This window comes from Chanos chanos, chromosome 3 (assembly GCF_902362185.1).
Source record: "Chanos chanos chromosome 3, fChaCha1.1, whole genome shotgun sequence".
In the NCBI taxonomy this organism is placed as follows: Eukaryota; Metazoa; Chordata; class Actinopteri; order Gonorynchiformes; family Chanidae; genus Chanos; species Chanos chanos.
Window position 1 is genome coordinate 12,989,138 of NC_044497.1, and position 17,989 is coordinate 13,007,126.

Below are 17,989 nucleotides of genomic sequence, written 5' to 3' on the forward strand. Positions count from 1 at the left end.
CAGAGATCCTCACATCTCTTTGACCAGTGGTTTAACAATGTCTTCATCTTTGGGTGCTTTTTTAGCTTCGAGATTCATTAGGTTTGTACGATCAAAGCCTTTGAGGCTTGAATGGACACAGTGAGAGTTAGTCTGGCGTCTTCTGTCCTCTTTTTTGGGCATGGCACTAATCCAACTGGCGTGTTGCTCCAAGCTTCAGAGTGGAAGAAGTTCTCTGGCTGGCTCTTTATCGGTTCATTTTTCTTTCCCCGCTATGTCACCGGCGCATAAAACAACACGATCCTTGGACTGGCACATAAAGTAAAGTGCCTGAGGTTGAGGTATATAAAACAATACAGCTTCAGCCTTAGCAGGCTACTGACCGAGGTTTATGGCATTTCTTATCTTTTTTTTTTTTTCCACCTATTATTTATGTGGGACATTAGACAAAATCTCCATGTAAACTTTCATTGCGTCGTCAGTACTGTCTTTAAGCCCGTTGTTAGAAATATGCCATTTCACTGTGTTTATGGGGTTTCTTCATTTTAATTTGGTGCGAAACACTCTAACTGATATTGAACAGAGGAGTGAAAGGCATCCCAATAGAGAGAAACGCTGGCAGCTCTCAGGTTTTCAATAAGACGCCAAAACAAACTGTCAAGGGCCGTATACTCGTGAGCTTGTATACCACTGAGCATCCAACTTGACTGTCATTAGATGTTTATCTCATTTGCAGGAGATCCCTTAGGAAGATGTTTCCACAGTCAGGGAAATCAATTGTGTTTGACAACTTTCCTGATCCATCTGACACCTGGGACATCGTGGAAACCATTGGCAAAGGGACCTATGGAAAAGTTTATAAGGTGCTTAACAAGGTCGATGGAAGCAAGGCAGCTGTCAAAATACTGGATCCCATTCATGTAAGTTACAGTTTAGGGATGCCTGTGACATACAATCCATAAGTGAAGGACAGACGTGAAGACATCATTTGTTTTCTCAGAATAAAGGATGAAAGACAATGCGACTTTATGGGGCATTGCTGCATTTTAAATGCAAAGTCATGGGTTGAGATCACAGAGAAAATGAAGGTCATGTTTATATGAAACAATGCTTGAGGGACTATTCAGAGTCATACAGGTGTAGCAGTCGTATTGTATTAACTGTGTTTACACAGGTTCTTTTTTGAGGTCATGCCCCACAAGTACTGGCTTATTCTCCTTCACATCTTTGTGTGGTAGACAGACTAAAGGCTAAATTTGTAAAGCTCCGTGAACAAAATCTCTCACATTTGTTCAGACAGTTTACATAACTGTTTATTTCCATTGATTTCAAAATAAACCAAAACCTGTTTACTCACCGCAATATTAAAATTCTAGCACCATAGTGCTAAAGAGAACGTTACAAAAATGCATCGACGCACAGTTGCCATTAAAATGCTTGACTCAGTGGTTGTTTTTTGGTGGATTCATTTTGTAAATAGTTATTTTCTGCTAAAGGTCAGTATGCACTTCAGGTGTCAAAAAAAATTGATACAAAATTGATTGTCTGCAGCACTCAAAACCGTTATTGAACGTTTTTCTGCTACATTTATCCCTCCTGGGGGTTTAGAATTATAGATGGATCATGTTGTTCCCTGTTTGTTACATTTTTTTACTTTCCTCAAAAACAAAGCGTAAATACTAATAAAAATGTAAATAATGAGACATCATCCTCATTTATCAGATAGAAGCTCAATTTTTCAGCGTCCCAAATTGTTACACATTAGACTATGAATGGTTTCTTTTCCTCATTATTGTTGAATAATTATGCAGGATGTAGTGGTTTAGAAGATTAGCATCATTTTAATCAATCAGTTGATTGGCTCTGTGAGCATGAGGACTGTTGCGACCGTACACAGTGACAATGCCTAGAATTACAGTTTTAACAATGTCACAGTCTGCCAGTCTAAAATGAGCTCATATAATTGAGACCTGCACTTTAGTAATACTTTGGTTGATAGACCAGGGTAAAGAATTAGTTTATATTTCATCCAGTTTTGACAAGGATATGTTGATGCATTTTAACATGAATACATTTTAACAAAAAAACGCATTGTAGTCTGTAAGTAATGGTATGATTAAAAATATACAATTTGATGTGAGTGTGTTTATGAATAGATTTTCAGATGCGCTGTATAATTGTACTGTTTTATGCTTGGCATGTTCGATTTGGAATGCTGCCCTGCACATTGAATTGTACAGCACAACAAGAACAGGGAGTTAGTCTGGTGCGAGCTGTATTACAGCTCAACCCAGAAATACCTTATCATATTCAGTGTCCTGTCCCAGAGCCACAGATGACCCCAAATGAAATGGACTCCTATTCACTTAGTTCTTTACAAACTGCTCACTTAAATAATGTACAGTAGTATGCAGAATCATTCAGTGAAAGTTCAATACTTGTACTTGTACAATTCATGTGTCACATGTGCTCAGCATCTTTGCTGTAGATTAATCCAGTAATGTCATTCGGTTTCAACTCTGTTAATATCTGTGTTGTAGGACATCGATGAGGAGATTGAAGCTGAATACAATATACTAAAGGCCCTGTCAGACCACCCCAATGTGGTCAAATTCTTTGGGATGTTTTACAAGAAAGATGTGAAGAACGGAGATCAACTGTGGCTTGTGCTGGAGGTAAAAAAAAAAAAAAAAAAGAAATACATTTTTTTTTTGTCTCACTGTGGACTCATACCGTACTTTACAACCAATTTGACAAAAACTTTTACGAATGTTAACAGATGCTAACGAGCAGAGCTAATGTACTGTCATACTGATTTTTTCACATTTAGTCGTGAGGAAGATGTATGTGCAGAGCTGTTGGGAGAATTTTATGCTGCTGAGAGGTGACCTAATTGTATGTATTTGTAAGTGTAACGTGTCAAAAAGAGATTATCATGTTGCATTTGGAAGAGATTAGCAATAGGACACTTTCCTTAATTATTAATGTGGGCATGTTTATATCAGTTGTTTCGATGTCCTCTTTCAACTTATATGTTGGTACATGCAGTCTAAAACAGTCTGTTTCCTTAGTCTAATCAGTGTTAGTATTGCTCTGTAGTGTGTTTTGGCTTCTTTACTCAACTCTAGGTTGACAGAGTATCCACAATGGAGATTGGATAAAGTGTTATGTAACAGTCTAAACCTCCACAGGAGGTCCTGGACACAGTGACCTTGTCTGTCTGTGTGGGGTTGTGATCTGTTCTCACTGCTCCTACATATATCTTGCTGAGAAAAGCAGGCTACAGATTTGCTTTGCTGGGTCTTTGCTAAGACTCCCTTAAAGCACCTGTTAATGTCTTTCTTTCTGACTTTAGCAAGTTATAGACAATATCCAGAGGGCTAGAAGTTTGCATCCTTTCATGTGCAAAAGTTCTAAAATTAGCACAATAATAGAATGTAATTACTGTATGGCTAATTGCCAATGAAGTGTTTACAGCTTTCTTCTATATTAAGTATGTGACCAACATTGTCCGTGAACTATTTTTGACCTTAGCAATTATTGTGGTGAGACATTGATTAAAAGTCTCATGACTCGGAACTGTACTTTAGAAATACACTGTACTGTTTTAAGAGCTGCTAGTTTCCTCAGTATACTGCTATGGAGGTACTTATGCCACCTTCTTATAACTTTAATGTTTCCCTGTATTCAACACTAATGCTTTTTCCATGAAATATGGTTATTTTTTAGTAGTCTATTGGTGCCCCAGCAATATGTAATTACAACAGAGGAGTCACATCCAACCTAATCTTAAAAGTTCTGGGTTCTTAAATTAGTCTCAAAATGAACAATATCTTAGGCTTGTTAAATGAGAAAACCTAAGAGCAGCAGTGCTCAAACTCCATAAGACCAGACCTGTGGGGAAGGCTTTGGCTGAGATTATGCTGGGATGCCCTTAGATGACCTGTACATAAGCATGCGTCTCATGCGTATACTTAGACTTGTTTGAGCGTGAACTACTCTTTGCGACACTACTTTAGTGCTTCTATTTCAGTGCAGCCTCTTATAAATATCTTCCTTTGATTTTTCCATGAAGTGCTCAGTATGTTGTATGTCAAATGGTTATAGCTAATTTCAGAAATAAGGTGAAAACTTTCCTTTCACATCTTAAAGCAGTTGAAGGATTGATTTCAGTTGGTGGTTAAAGGATCGGGCTTAAAGGATCAAAGGAAAACAGTGCTAGTTTTTCTCAACACCGAGAAGGTTGAGTTGACCTTATTTAGCTGTCCTTCACATTTTATTTCCACCAGAGGCTTTTTGAAATGTCAGGGCGCTGACAACTATATAATGGAAGTTCACCTGTGCTGGCCAGAGAGTTCCTGTGGTTGGACACTGTGCTGGGAGCATGTGTTTGTGTTCCTAAACTTTGACTCTTTGCTCTTCCTTTATCCTGTAAAAATGATTTTTGCATTAGTGTGTGAAAAGATACCCTGAACAGAGTGAGAAATTTAATTCAGTTCTCTTGTTTTGTCTGCAAGTGCCTGAATGTCTGTCAGTGTCTGTTTCCAACAATATGCTGTAAACCAATATCAATGCTTGTAGAGATGATCTTGTTAATCTGTTGCGCTGTACACAATCATCAGATACACTTTAGGCACAAACAAGCTTGGCCACTTTAATTCTCCTGGAAATGCTATCTATCTTAAGGCCATGCAACTGTGAGCTATTCAGGTCATTCTCCCAGGCTATCCTGATTTGCTGTCATTCAGAGTGTGAAATAGAATCCCAATCATTGGTGAACTGGAGGCTTGATTAATTCAGAGGACAATGTAGTTACAAAAGAAAGGTGACTTTCCTTGTCTCTGTGGCCTCATAGACAGTCTTCATGTGGTGTGCTTCTGTTTTTGTGTGTGACAACAGTTGCCTTGTAGGCTAGAGTGAGTCCAGATGGTATGAGTACATATGTTCAGATTTGGGTTTTTTTTGGGTGACATTTTTCGTATGATTGCTGTGGTGTTGTCATGAATGTATCATTTGCTGTTAGATAGGAAACACCACAGATCTAGTGCTGAAACAGACAAAAAAAACCCCTCCAGAATTGCCATATATTTAACAGTATTAACACAAAGATACTTTAGCACACATTTTTTTCTTTTCCCAAAGAGCTTTGCATCTCTGTATGCAAACACCCTTACGCAAAACCCACACTCAGCAGTCCAAATCTGAGAAGCTAATCCTTTGGCTTGAGTCGCAGCATGCCTGTCAGGCTATTGCTCGCAATTTAGAATCAGAGCGAGGGATGGTGGCAGGGGGGGTTAAAATTGCCATGGTTACGGTCCTTCCCTCTGAACTGTAATTTTCTGTGTTTCGGAGAGAGATCCGGGGAACTACTCCTCAGTGCCGCTCAAACTCTGATTACTGAGAGGACTGGCGTAAATTGCGTCCTCCACTTTGTGGCCTCCTCATCGGCCCCACTGCTTGTGCTGCGGTTCTTTTGTCCGCTCATCTCTAATTATGGTTATGGAACGATCCAGAAGCTTTCATCTCTTTTCAACCCGGCCTCAGCCTTTTAGGCCCCCAACTCCTCACCCAGAGCACCGGAACTTCAAAGAAATAAGAGAACCATTCGGTTGTGTTTGGAGGAACGCAGTATGCTCATGCTCATTTTGGTTTGTATTGGTCAATATGGGTTTAATAGGGCAAAAATAGATGTTCACCATGACAGTAATTACAAAAACAAGCGCAGCAGTGTGCTCAACTCTCAGCAGTCCTATTATTGTTTTTTTTTTTCATTGGTCTATTAATAGAGTTAATGGCCTTCTCCAGCTCACAAATAATTAGTTTCACAAATTAATATTGCAGCACAGTTTGTGTATCGCGCCTTATTCATTTTAACACAATTAATTCATGCTACTTTAATGGTCAGACAGAATACAGACTGTGTTATTTTTCATTTAGGGAGTATTTTGTTTTTCTGAGTGGTCTGGAATTTTTGCGGTTTACTCACTGAATTTGTATTTTATTTGTATTCTTAGAAATCCCTTGTCAAATATTTGTATTCTGATCACAGCCTAAATGTATTTCATTAGCAATGACCAAACCATCAAGTGGAAGACAACAATTACCCCACAGGAAGAGGATCTAAATGCAGAAGATATAATATAACAGGAAGTGATGATATCTGCAAGTGCTGAAGCTGAGGTCCACAGTTATTTTGTCTAACTCATGCTTTTATGCTAAAATGAAGCAGGCTTAAAGTACCCTTGTTTTTTTCAGAATTTCTTACATATTTGAACTTTCAAAATATGTATTTCTTTGCTTGTGCATGTGATATTAACTGGCTCATGTCATAAACTTGCTGATGTCGCATCACAAGAAATAGTGATCAGACTCAAAATTCATTAGGTAGAAATTTGATCACAATCCATTCAAACACCCAATACTGTTGAATAAGCAGAAACTCAGATTTTGTTCTTGTGTGAGTGCCATATAATTTTAGTCTTGATATTATCTGTTGTGTCTTTTTTTAATAATCCATTCGCTCCCGTCGGCTTTTAGACTGTACCTGCATTGATCCTGAAGTGGTGCCCTTTAAATGAGTGCATTTTCTGGCCAGGTCTAATGTGTTCAGCTTGTGCCATCATTAATTGACAATGAGGTTTAAAATGCCATTGTTTGTCAGGGCTTTTCATTAAACGGCTAGAGAAAGCAGACACCCAGCTCTTTATTTGAGTGTAAATGATAAGGTCGTCTGAACAAATGAGAACTTCCAGAAGTAGCCATGCGCACCCCCCCCCCCCCCCCCCCCACACACACTCACTCACACACACTCACTCACACACACACGTACTGCACCAGACAATCTATACACAAAGAAAACTTTCAATGAAGCATGATGAAAGTCTTTGCAGTGGTGTTGCAAAGATTCTTCAGTGAATGAGAATGCTTGATAAGACAGTACAGAAATTGATTGAAGTCTGACTCTACCCTGGTATTCATCATAATAACATCCTTATGAAGAGAAAGAGGCCTCTAAAAGGTGGATATGGAACTGCAGCAGGCTCTATAGGTTAAGTTCTGCTGTATGTTGAGTATGAGGTGAAGCAACAAGATGAATGTGTCCTTATGTAATACTGTTTTGCAGGTTGTTATATTCAATATTCATAATCTCACTTTACTTATGTATTCTTCTTATTATTTAATCAGAAAGATCCTCACAGTATAATTTGCTGCACCTTTCGTTTTGCTTTTCAGCTTTCTATATTCAGTTAGCAGTCGCACTGATTATAATTATAGTTTATTGTTATAGCTGTAGTCTTTTGGAAGATCAGCAGAGTAGTCTAACAAACTAACAAACTTTTTTTTTCTTTTAATTGCCAGTAAAAAATAGGCAGCAGACTTTAAAAGCCAAAGGTAGTCTGACCGTAGGTGCAGAGGAGTGATGATCGAATTAGCCTTGAATCTCTGCTTCAGCTCCATGTGAGGAATTATGCTGATGTTGTGTCTGAAGATGGCATTTAATATTGTGCCCTCAGCCTTATGAGGGTAAACAGAGGCAATACACATCAAATCTAAAAAGAAATCAATATCAGAAATGTTTCTACTGTCAGAGAACTAAAATGAAGGTACTAAATTAACGTTATTATCTACAGAATGTAGCTAACAATTCTTGTCTATAGTTTTACCTCTCATATCCTGTTTTGTAGACTTGTTTTTAAATCAGCTGTCTCTCTCTTCTTAAATAATCCTCTAAACATATCTCAGGAAGAGCTTTTAAACAATAAAAATTTCGACTCAGTTAACTCAACTGGGAACATTTTGTATATTTGTAACTGATAACTGATGCTACTAACTGATGATTAATTGAAAAATAAGGAAATTAAGTGATGACATCCAATCAGAGAGAGAGGGGGGGGGGAAGGAGGGAGATTTCACACAGACAGTAGTCCCTGTCCTCAGTGGTATGACCATTTCTGTTTGGGGAAGAAAAGATCTGAACATGTTAATATTCATGTCAGAGGTGGCACACCATGTGATGCCAAGCACTTCTTCGGAGACATCTGTGAAAGCTGGACCAATTCAAAGCCACACAAGCCTCTCTCATTAAGACACTTCTTTTCCCTGTCTGCTTGTGTGTGTTTGTGTGTGTGTGTAATTTAATGACGTCAAATGATCTCACTGCTACAGTGGCCACTTACATCAGGTCCAAAAGGTTTTGTCCAACCCCTCTGTTTGTATGACCCCCCCCCCCCCCCCCCCCTTTTGACTGCAAGGTGTCTGCAGTCAGAGCCGCAGTGCTAAAGTGTGTGAGACACTGCTTCAGGGTGTTTACACCATCACAACTCAGACTGCAGGGGTGAAAATATTCTGTCAGATGTGCCTTCATGTGTTGCTCTGACCATCTTCCTCCTAAATTATAGGCCTTCATGAACCAGTGTACCTTCTTTTTGAAAGCTACAGCTTGTGTTTGTTTACAGCATTCTTTGGAGATGTCTCTATAGAGGTATTTTCCACAGTCTTTTCCTCCAAATTGCTGTGAATATGGGCAATGCAACATAAAGTGCACTTCATACATCAATAACTAACTGCCTACATATGCACTCTTTTCATCTGCGTCAAATCGATACGTGTTCTTTGGGCGTGTTCCTGAAATCTTTAGTGTAAGATGTGAGTGGAACAGGGAAATTACAACTCCCTGTGGTTAGCTCAATTAACTTTCACAGATGGCAGAGAAACATGAAGGCAAAAACACACTTGACAATGGCACATGGCCCTTAAAGCAGAATGGTAATGAGATCACAAAAATGGTTTTGTAGCTTTACGGGAGTTTATTTTTTCCACAGCACACCAAAAAAAGAAAAAAAAAACCCACTGAAACTCCGATTTAAAGCTTTACTGTGCAGGCCAGTGACAAACGCCGTCTTAACCCTATTTTCAAGTCATCAGAGAAAATAATATGTGTATTGTAATAATTACGGTTACTGTTTTGAAGATGTTTGACATGCTTTGATGTTGTTAAAGTGTGGTTTACTCTGGGTAGCATGTTGTGAAACATAAGCTCTGGATTTTCTGAATAGGAGAGTGATTTCATTCTCAAATATCTTTTCACTGGATTGACTTTATTCATTATCAATTCACTGGACAGACAAACATTACTCCTGGATGTCTGCAAGAGTACCATGTATAATTAGGCAAAAGCCAGTCTCCTTGTAGGAAAAGTTCTGGGGACTCAGATGTTTACAATGCTTTTTGAGCATATACGGGGGGGATTTGGAGCACGTCCTCTTTCATTTGCTCCTGATGTTTCACCTAAGCCTTCCATGTGAACCTTTTCACCTGAGTCTAAGCTACTATTCAACAACTGAGAGACCTTCTGGACAGAGCTAATATATGTAGTTTGATGTGTCTTTTAATAAAGTACAGCAGGCCTGATGTGGATCAAATCATGTTTTTAAAGAGATGATTTTTGTTGGGGGTTTGTGATACACCGTGTTGCTGACTTTAATATTCTTGGGAGGTTGTATTATTCGTTCATTTATCTATTTTCTTCTATTTATTAATATTTCCAACCTCTTTATAACATCAGTGATCTGACGGAATATGGATATGAAGGAAAACAAATGAAGAATAAATACTTTAGTTTAATCAAAATGTATTTTTTATTACTTTTATAACTTTTTAACATTAAACATTTTTTTAAACATTTTTTTTTAACATGAAACATTTTCTCTGATCCCAGCAGTGGATAGTTGATAGCAGGCAGTTTTTTTTCTAGGGGTCAATTTGAAATGGTCCCTAATAAAGGGGTTTAGTTGTTGCCTTGGTAACACATAAGACAATTTTGTGCAATTTTATGAGGGTTTGTGCGTGCTGAAGGAACTATGCTCCTCCTTGATGGCATAAAAAGACAGCTGCCGGAATTACTGACAGAAACATATGAACTATCCTGCATTTGACACCCAAACAACACATCACACATCTCCTAACCATTAAAAAAGTGCTCCAGCATAGCTCATCTGTTTAGTGTACTCATAACCCCAAATTTTTTTTTTGTCTTAAAATGAAGGGAAGAAAACTACTGCGTGTCGATTTAATGTAGTTTAGAGGCGTTCTTAATTTGAGAAAAGCGATTTGCATACCATTAATACTTGCACAGTACAGTCATTGCTAATCTTAGTAAATCCCTGTTATGAGAGATTTTTTTTTTTTTCAGAGGCATGTCTTACCTTCTTCTGCCAGCATCTCAATGATTAGCTTTAAAATGACTGCGGAGTTCAAATGGATGTGACAGCTGCAGCTCATGAGCTCCTCAAGCATTACTTCTGAAATCACAGGTTTAAATTTGAAAGCTCTCAGCCACAGAGTTAAAATAAGCATATAAACCTTCTCTGAATTTAAGCTTTTGTCTCAGCTGCTACAATTTGCACAAATACGGACTCACAAAGATTTGTTTTAGATTTCTTTTATTTTATTTGTGTTGTTTCAGCTCTGCAACGGAGGCTCTGTGACAGATCTCGCCAAGGGGATGCTGAAAAGAGGAGACAGAATGGAAGAGCCTGTAATTGCCTACATCTTACATGAGGCACTCATGGTAAGCAGTAGTTTTGTACGGAGTCATAGTTTATGCAAGACAGACCGAATGTCTTATATAACTGTACATCAAATGTTTACATGACTGGGAACATGCATCTTCACACTTTCATTCTCTTTTGGTCGCAGATTAATGACCAATAATAAGCTTTGATAGATGGAGGGTACAGGCGCTCTTACTATTCTTGTCCCTCATTCACAGGGGCTCCAGCACTTACACGTCAATAAGACCATCCATCGAGACGTCAAGGGCAATAACATTCTTCTAACCACTCAAGGAGGGATCAAGCTAGTTGACTTTGGTAGGTTATTATGAGTTTACTGTGGGGGGGGGATGACATCAGCAAGGAGCGAGAGGAATAAAAAGAGAGATTTTTTTCCTCTCTCTCTCTCTCCCCCTCTCTTTCTCTCTGCCACTCTGTGTGTGTGTGTGTGTGTGTGTGTGTTTGGGAGAGAGACAGAGAGAGCGTGGGTCAAAGACATTACCACAAAGTGTTTGCAATGCTAATTTCTAACCGTGTTTTTTTTTTTTTTTTTGATGAAGGGCAGAATGCATTTACGCAGTGTGGGGAGGTTGTAGCCCTAATACGTTTCCATTAGAGCTCCATCTCTGTCCATTGCCAACAGGGCACAGGACATTGTTATTTGCTCCCTGTTAGCACTGATTTGCTTTTAGTTTTTTTCTTAACCAAACGAAGCTCTCTAAGTGCCACTGTCTGAAAACAGAGCAGCAATAAGGAGAATGAATCAGAGCATTTTTTCTTGTGACTCATTTAGTTCCTTCGGGGCCCGCAGAACGGATTGCCTCTTTTCATTAGAGCAAGGCGAGAGAAGACGTGTGGGATTTCTTTTCAGTCTGTAAGTGGGACATTTCTTAAGAGCCCCAGCCAGAACATCTCATAACATTCCTGTTGTAAAACCTTTAGAAATCTGGAAACCATTTTCCCTCTTAATAAAACAACCGATCGTGCCTCGTGCTTCGCTATATTGTTGAGCTCTGTTTGTTGTGCCCCACACGTTTACATTGCACACGTCCATTACAAAGCATTAATTTTCATCCCGCCCTCTGTAAAATCTACTTTAAATTTAATCTCCTCTACTCATGATGCAGTGGGCCGGTATTAGCCCCTTTTCATAGATAGGTGCCCCACAGTAACCCTCACTGGGGTATCAGCCCCGATGCAGAAGCAAAGAAAGCCTGCAATTAGGCAGCACTACACCGGGGAGAGGACAGATAACGCTTTTTTGGGGGGGGGGGGGGGGGGGGGGGTCCAGACATATGGAGTGAGTGGATAGGAGGAGTAAACCCCATTTAGAACGAAATAGATTGATGAGTCATCCGGGGAAAGTTAAAACCGCTCAGGCGGAGTGAGAGTCAGCGAAAAAAAAAAAAAAAAAAAAAAGCATTGTTTCCCGAGAACAGGGTCCCATCAAAAGCGTGTGACAAAACACCCTGATGCTGTGACAGAAATGTGGTTAGGAGATTTCCATCATTCCAATTATCCATTTGTCCTCTGCTTTCACTTACACCCAAAATATCTATTTAAAGGAAGAGTTCAAAAAAAAAAAAAAAAAAAAAGAGACTGAAAGCGTAACACTAATGGACTCGTATTTTACTCTCACATTTTTTAAAATGAATGCACCGGCATACTCAGATAGATGACTCCAGGTTTTTAAATAAACTGTGATGAGCAAAAATTCCGGCCTTCCCGCACTTTAAACAGGAACACGAACTCTTACCCAGAATGCTTTTACGACGTGCTCTACAAATCTGCATAATTCCATATATAATGCTTATATAACCCACAGCTGCTGGTAAAAGAATTTTAATACCCCTGCACTAAACCAAAATGTGAACATGGTATGAGCAGTGAACCCACATTTCTCCTCAAGACTTTTAAGAAGTTGAAAGTGGTTTAGCAAGACTTTGTAAAATAGAAAGCTTTGGTCTGTTTTGCTTGCCAAGCCTCAAGACATTTGTGCTAGCGCTATAATGAGGTTACCATTTGCATACAGACATATCTCTTTGTGTTATAACCACACATTTTTGAGTAACAGAGAGAGTGCATTGAACAAATTCTTGTACGACACAATTTTTAGATGTCTTAAACTCTGTATGAGGGCCTTGCGTAGCCTAGCTGTATCTGTTGAGAAATGGTGAATCCCTGTTATGTGCCTTTTTTTAGGGGACTGAACTTCTCAAGACATCTTAAGTTAATATGTCTTTTTTCTTTCCGAATATCAGACTGAGAAGGGCCGTCGCAAAATGATTTTATCAGTAGCTGCAGTGTTACAGATGGGGTAATAAATGCTCTTGACTTGACCGGCCAAATGCTTGTAACACAAGAAGAGGAAAGTGGAGCAAGTTGAAGTGCTCTTCTTTTGTCGTCTGTATAATTTTGTAGTAATTCTGTCTCTTTAACAAAAATACTGACCCCCAGTATTTGACCCCAGACCACCAACTATCCTTCAGTGATGCCTCAACTATATATAGAGATTCTGGGCTAATGATTGAATGTTTATCGCCTTGGAGAGCCAATGAATTTGTACCACGTGGCAGTTTGTGTGTGTGTGTGTGTGTGTGTGTGTGTAGTGAGTGGGTGGCAGAGTGGTAGGGAAATGGGGTCCACGTGCTGGCATCTCCACGCGTGCGCCGTGTCACATAGTGCTAATGCGCTATCCGTGAGAAGGAGCTCACGCTACGCTGAGCAGCAGAGCTGATAAAGCCCCCGCAATGACTCATCATTCAGAGAAGAAAGGGAAAAAAAGAACATTACTGGCCTAAAAAAAAAAAAGAGCGAAAGAATGGAAGAGATTGGTCTAGTAGTCTCTTCATGAATATTCTAATTGACAGTGTTATCTCTCAGATGATTATTAAGTCTGGCCCCAGGGCCCTGTCCACGGCTAATGTAGCAGAAAGAAAAAGGCCACAGGAGACCTGTGTGTGTCTGGGTGTGTATGTGTATGTGTGTGTGTGTGACAGTATTTGTGCGGAAAAGTGTTGGTGTGAATATGTTGGAAACACAGGCTCTCAGCCCTCTAGCTATTGTACACACCCCACAATATTTCCCAAATCCCTTTTGATCGTCGCTACTGTTGAGAATCTGATGTTTTCTTCATCATAGTGATTCAGAAATCCCTGTCATTGCTTCGAGAAGAACATCGCTCAGAGAAATGAAGAACCATTTTGAGAAGAAACCTTTTCAAAATAAAATGAAAGTCAGGATTGCATTTCTCCATATACACAGTGTGTACCTACCTTGTAAACATTGTCATAGTGGATTAAATTACACTCCCCCACCGAATTTGTCCGTTTTTAAAAAAAAAAATATCTGTTGAAATGTTATTTATATAAGGATACATGGATTCTCATGGAAGTCTTGTGCATACCAGGATGCTTTTCAGACTAGAGATCATTAGAATCAGTCTGATCCAGGGCTGCTCTGTTCTTACAGCTTTTAATGCTGATTTGTCTGGAAGAGTCACAACTGGGTGCTGGCCTGCTGCTGATTGTCATTGTATTCTCTCTCTCTCTCACACACACACACACACACACCCACACACACAGACACACACGCACACACACAAGCAGTGTCGTAGACCCACGGCTGTGGGCACGGGAAGGAGTGTGGGGGTGGAAAAGTGAGAGTGCTTCTAATGCCATTTGACATGGTGGTGGCTGTCACCCAGCAGAAATGAAATACTGCTTTTGATTATTATCCAGTTAGCAAACGGCTTCTTCTGGGAGCGTTCAGGTGCCTAGTTCTGACCACATATAATCAATAGCACAGTGACTATATTGCCGCCAGCTGAGATACCCTTCAAAATGAGGAGGAAGATCTTTTTGGATAAACTGTTCTCTGACGTGTGTTTAAAAAGCAGTCAGCATTCTTTTGGAACGTTTTTTCTTTCCTTCAGAGGTCCATGCTAAGTCATTACTTAACGTAATGTTGATTTTGGTGGAGAGAGTACGGTGAGATGGAAAATGGACGAATCGTTAGTGAGTAAATACATGCTGCAACTGTTTCACATGGTATGTTCTCTCTAGTCAAATGCTGTGATAGTGTATGGATGTGATTTTCAAAGTTTAAACTTTGTCATTCAAAACAGTCAATCATTTGCCTAAGAGCCATAAGAGCACATCACTAGCACAGGACTGAATTTCTGCCCCAATGCGTTTTTCAGTACTGCAATGAGTGCAGTGTCAAATCTGCTAGACAACAAGCTGCGTTCAGCACCTGAATGCTAAATCTAAACACCCTCCGTGCCCTCCTGTCTTTGTCCAGGGGTATCTGCCCAGCTGACCAACACCCGTCTCCGTAGGAACACCTCCGTTGGCACGCCCTTCTGGATGGCTCCAGAGGTAGGCCAGCTGTCAGCTCACCATCAGATCCTGCTATAGCTTATCATTTAAACTGAACACTTAACCAAATCCTCAGGAGCGCACAGAACATCTCCTAAAGAAATGTTTTCCACGTGTGTCTTTTTCTGCAGCCTCTTATTTGCGATGTACCTAATTCTTTAATTTATCAACATTTTGATCACGTAAACAGTCTTTTTAAATCAGTGACTGATAAAACATTTACATTTTTTCCCCTTCACTTGCATGCAAACCAGGTTGAATTGCTTAAGGGGAAGTTGATTTTACATGATGTTTACATATATTCGGAATAGAATCAGTGTGTACTGATGATTACACCACTTGAACTGACCGAAGCAAAAGGCTTTGAACCAAAGAAGCGGTGCCAGAGACAAACATAACAAACAACTTGCTTACAGTGAGATTTTAGACTAATGCCGGATGCTAACAGAAGCCAATTCTGAGTGAGTGTAAAATGGTTGAGAAAGTCTGTTTTGAGTGTAATGTAAAATGGTTGACCAGTCTGTCAAAACAAGTGAAATGAATACCTTAAGAAAGTATATGCTTTGTTCTCTGATGGAAGGGGAGTGGGAGTTTTAGTATATTTGTCTGTTGTGAGCTGAGGTAAACTTTGGTCATTATTAAACACACTGTGCACTTATACAGATCTGTGTATTTCAGCAACAGAATAGGTGTTGCAGGCTCGTGTGATGAATGGCTTGTGAAATGGTTACTCTTTATTTTTAAGTGTGAATGCTTAGTTTGAGTACATCTCCACATACTCATCAAGCGCTGGTTGTGCTTATAGTGCTTCAATAAGTCATTCTGTTATGGCTCGCAGCATGAAACTGTTTTCTTAAATTCATCATTTTATTTTGTCGGATAGTTTTCTTTCTCATTTCATTTTGTGTGGACAACATTCTTATAAATGTGTATAAGTATTTCTATAAATCATACGAACTCCACAGAATTGAACGCTTAAAGCTGAAATATACAAATATAGCATCACAAAATCATTTTACGATTTAAACATATATGATCGGTTTTAAATGAAATGTGATGTCTTTACTTAAGTGATTAGATTAATTATTTTTGATGAAAAATAATAACAGTAAGATAAACTGAGATTTGTATGTTACATGTGATGCAGCTGTGATGTTCATCTTTGGTGTTAGACATGGTTATTGTATTGGTAAAAGAAGTGTCTGGTATGCTAGGTAATAGCATGCGAGCAGCAGTTGGACTCGACATATGATGCGCGTTGTGACGTCTGGTCTCTCGGTATCACCGCCATTGAGCTTGGAGATGGAGACCCGCCCCTTGCAGATCTCCACCCAATGAGAGCTCTCTTTAAAATTCCCAGGTAACATTTTTTTTTTTTGCATGATTTTTTAAAAAAATAATTCTCTAATGCCATACATTCCTCAGCCCCTCATTCTAATCACTCACCATAAAAAAAAGAAGAGAAATATCTGCTTTCATTTTTCATTTCTTTCCATTGATGTTTTCATGGCTCATTTCAGATGGTGGATGACAATGCCAGGGAAAGTCTTATCCTTTAGTATACACTGTCACATACATCTGTATGCACACTCAGATTGATTGCACTCCCATATTGTTCTGTGTGGTTGCAAGACAGCGAGCACCTCTTCACTCTTAATGGTTTATTGCAGCTGTACAATTTTTCAAGCTCCTCTTCCCTTCTCTGGTTCTCTGTGAAAAGAGGAGAGTACGGATAGTAATTCTTTCCACTGCACCCATCATTGTCTGAAGGTGAATTCCTATTGTGCGCTGTCCTCTACATTCACTCTCACAACCTGTTATCTCCAATGTCATCTTGACAGCACAGCACTTTTGTTCCTAACCTGCCTTCTAAGCTACACACAGGCAGACACACACACATTCAGACATATACACATGCGCACAACCGTGCGCACACACACTCACACACTCACGCACACACACACACACACACACACACACACACACACACACACACACACACACACACACAGATACACACACTCTCACACTCCTATGCTGTCAAAGCAGTCCTGTTTTGCTAGGGGGCCAGTCCGGGGGAATCATCACAGAATTTTGTTATAATGTTTCCGACTGCCGCTATAAACGCTCCGGGCTTTCTGCACACACACTCTGTTTAAGCATTCAGATCCTCATGAACTTGGCACTCGGTGTGAGTCAGTGGACAAATCAAATTAAAGGGCCCAGCACCACTGAGCTGGTTTACTGAGCTGTTAAGCTGCTTTATGTTTCCCTGTCATATCTGAATGAGTGTGAGGAACTGCACAGCCTGATTCACACAATGATGACCACAGAGGGAATTGATGTGGCTTTAGGGAGCAGGAGTATCCCCATATGCAAGGCCACAGAGAGTGCACCAGTGCAGGCCAGTGGTTTGAAGCCCCACAGCCCCTGAATTACTGAAGACTTTTCAGGGGGGCAGCTGCCACCAAGGCTCCTCCTAGCACTTAAGAACTCTCCCAGAGAACCACTGCATCTACATAAGGAGCCCAGTTCTGGCAGGGCTGAGAACAACACAGGCACAAATGCTTTAAGGCAGGGGAGAGGAGCTATGGCTCAAGGTCAGGCCCTAAATAAACACATTTAATAAAGGAAGACAGGCTGGGATCCTTATCATGTTGATGCAGTAGCAGAGTAAAGCCTTGCTATCCACAGTCTCTTTTTACCTTCTTAAATCTCTAGGCCTTATCCTGATCGCTATAACTAACTTTGCAAAATAAAGATGATTTAACAATCTGACAGTCATTTGTCACATGCGGTTACAACAATTTATACTGTCATGTGACAAACTATTTTGTAATATGCCAGTGATATTAATCATTAAGCGCAGTAAAATATTTCAGAACAAGCAGAAATTTAATCAGGTGTGATTGCTTAAAAGTCTTGGCCTTTGTGGATTGTAGGCTGGATTCAGGTTTTAAATTGCAGATCTTTGGCCCTGTTTTTAGCTTGAGATTTGCAAACCTTGTTGTCATCCTGATAAGGACGCATTTAAATCGCCTGAGCGTGCACTCGGCAGGTCTCACCGCAACGTCTGAC

The 17,989-nt window shown here is 39.8% G+C and overlaps 1 protein-coding gene across 1 annotated transcript in view; it reads left to right on the plus strand.

The window, feature by feature from the left end:
- Positions 1-731: 731 nt before the first annotated feature.
- The window catches only part of myo3a (myosin IIIA), a 39,397-nt gene continuing 22,139 nt past the window's right edge, over positions 732-17,989 (plus strand). The window contains exons 1-6 of the mRNA XM_030768932.1: positions 732-899; positions 2,520-2,654; positions 10,445-10,549; positions 10,751-10,850; positions 14,835-14,911; positions 16,126-16,271. Of these exons, the coding sequence (XP_030624792.1) occupies positions 732-899; positions 2,520-2,654; positions 10,445-10,549; positions 10,751-10,850; positions 14,835-14,911; positions 16,126-16,271 (731 nt within the window). The remainder of the gene's footprint in view (positions 900-2,519; positions 2,655-10,444; positions 10,550-10,750; positions 10,851-14,834; positions 14,912-16,125; positions 16,272-17,989) is intronic.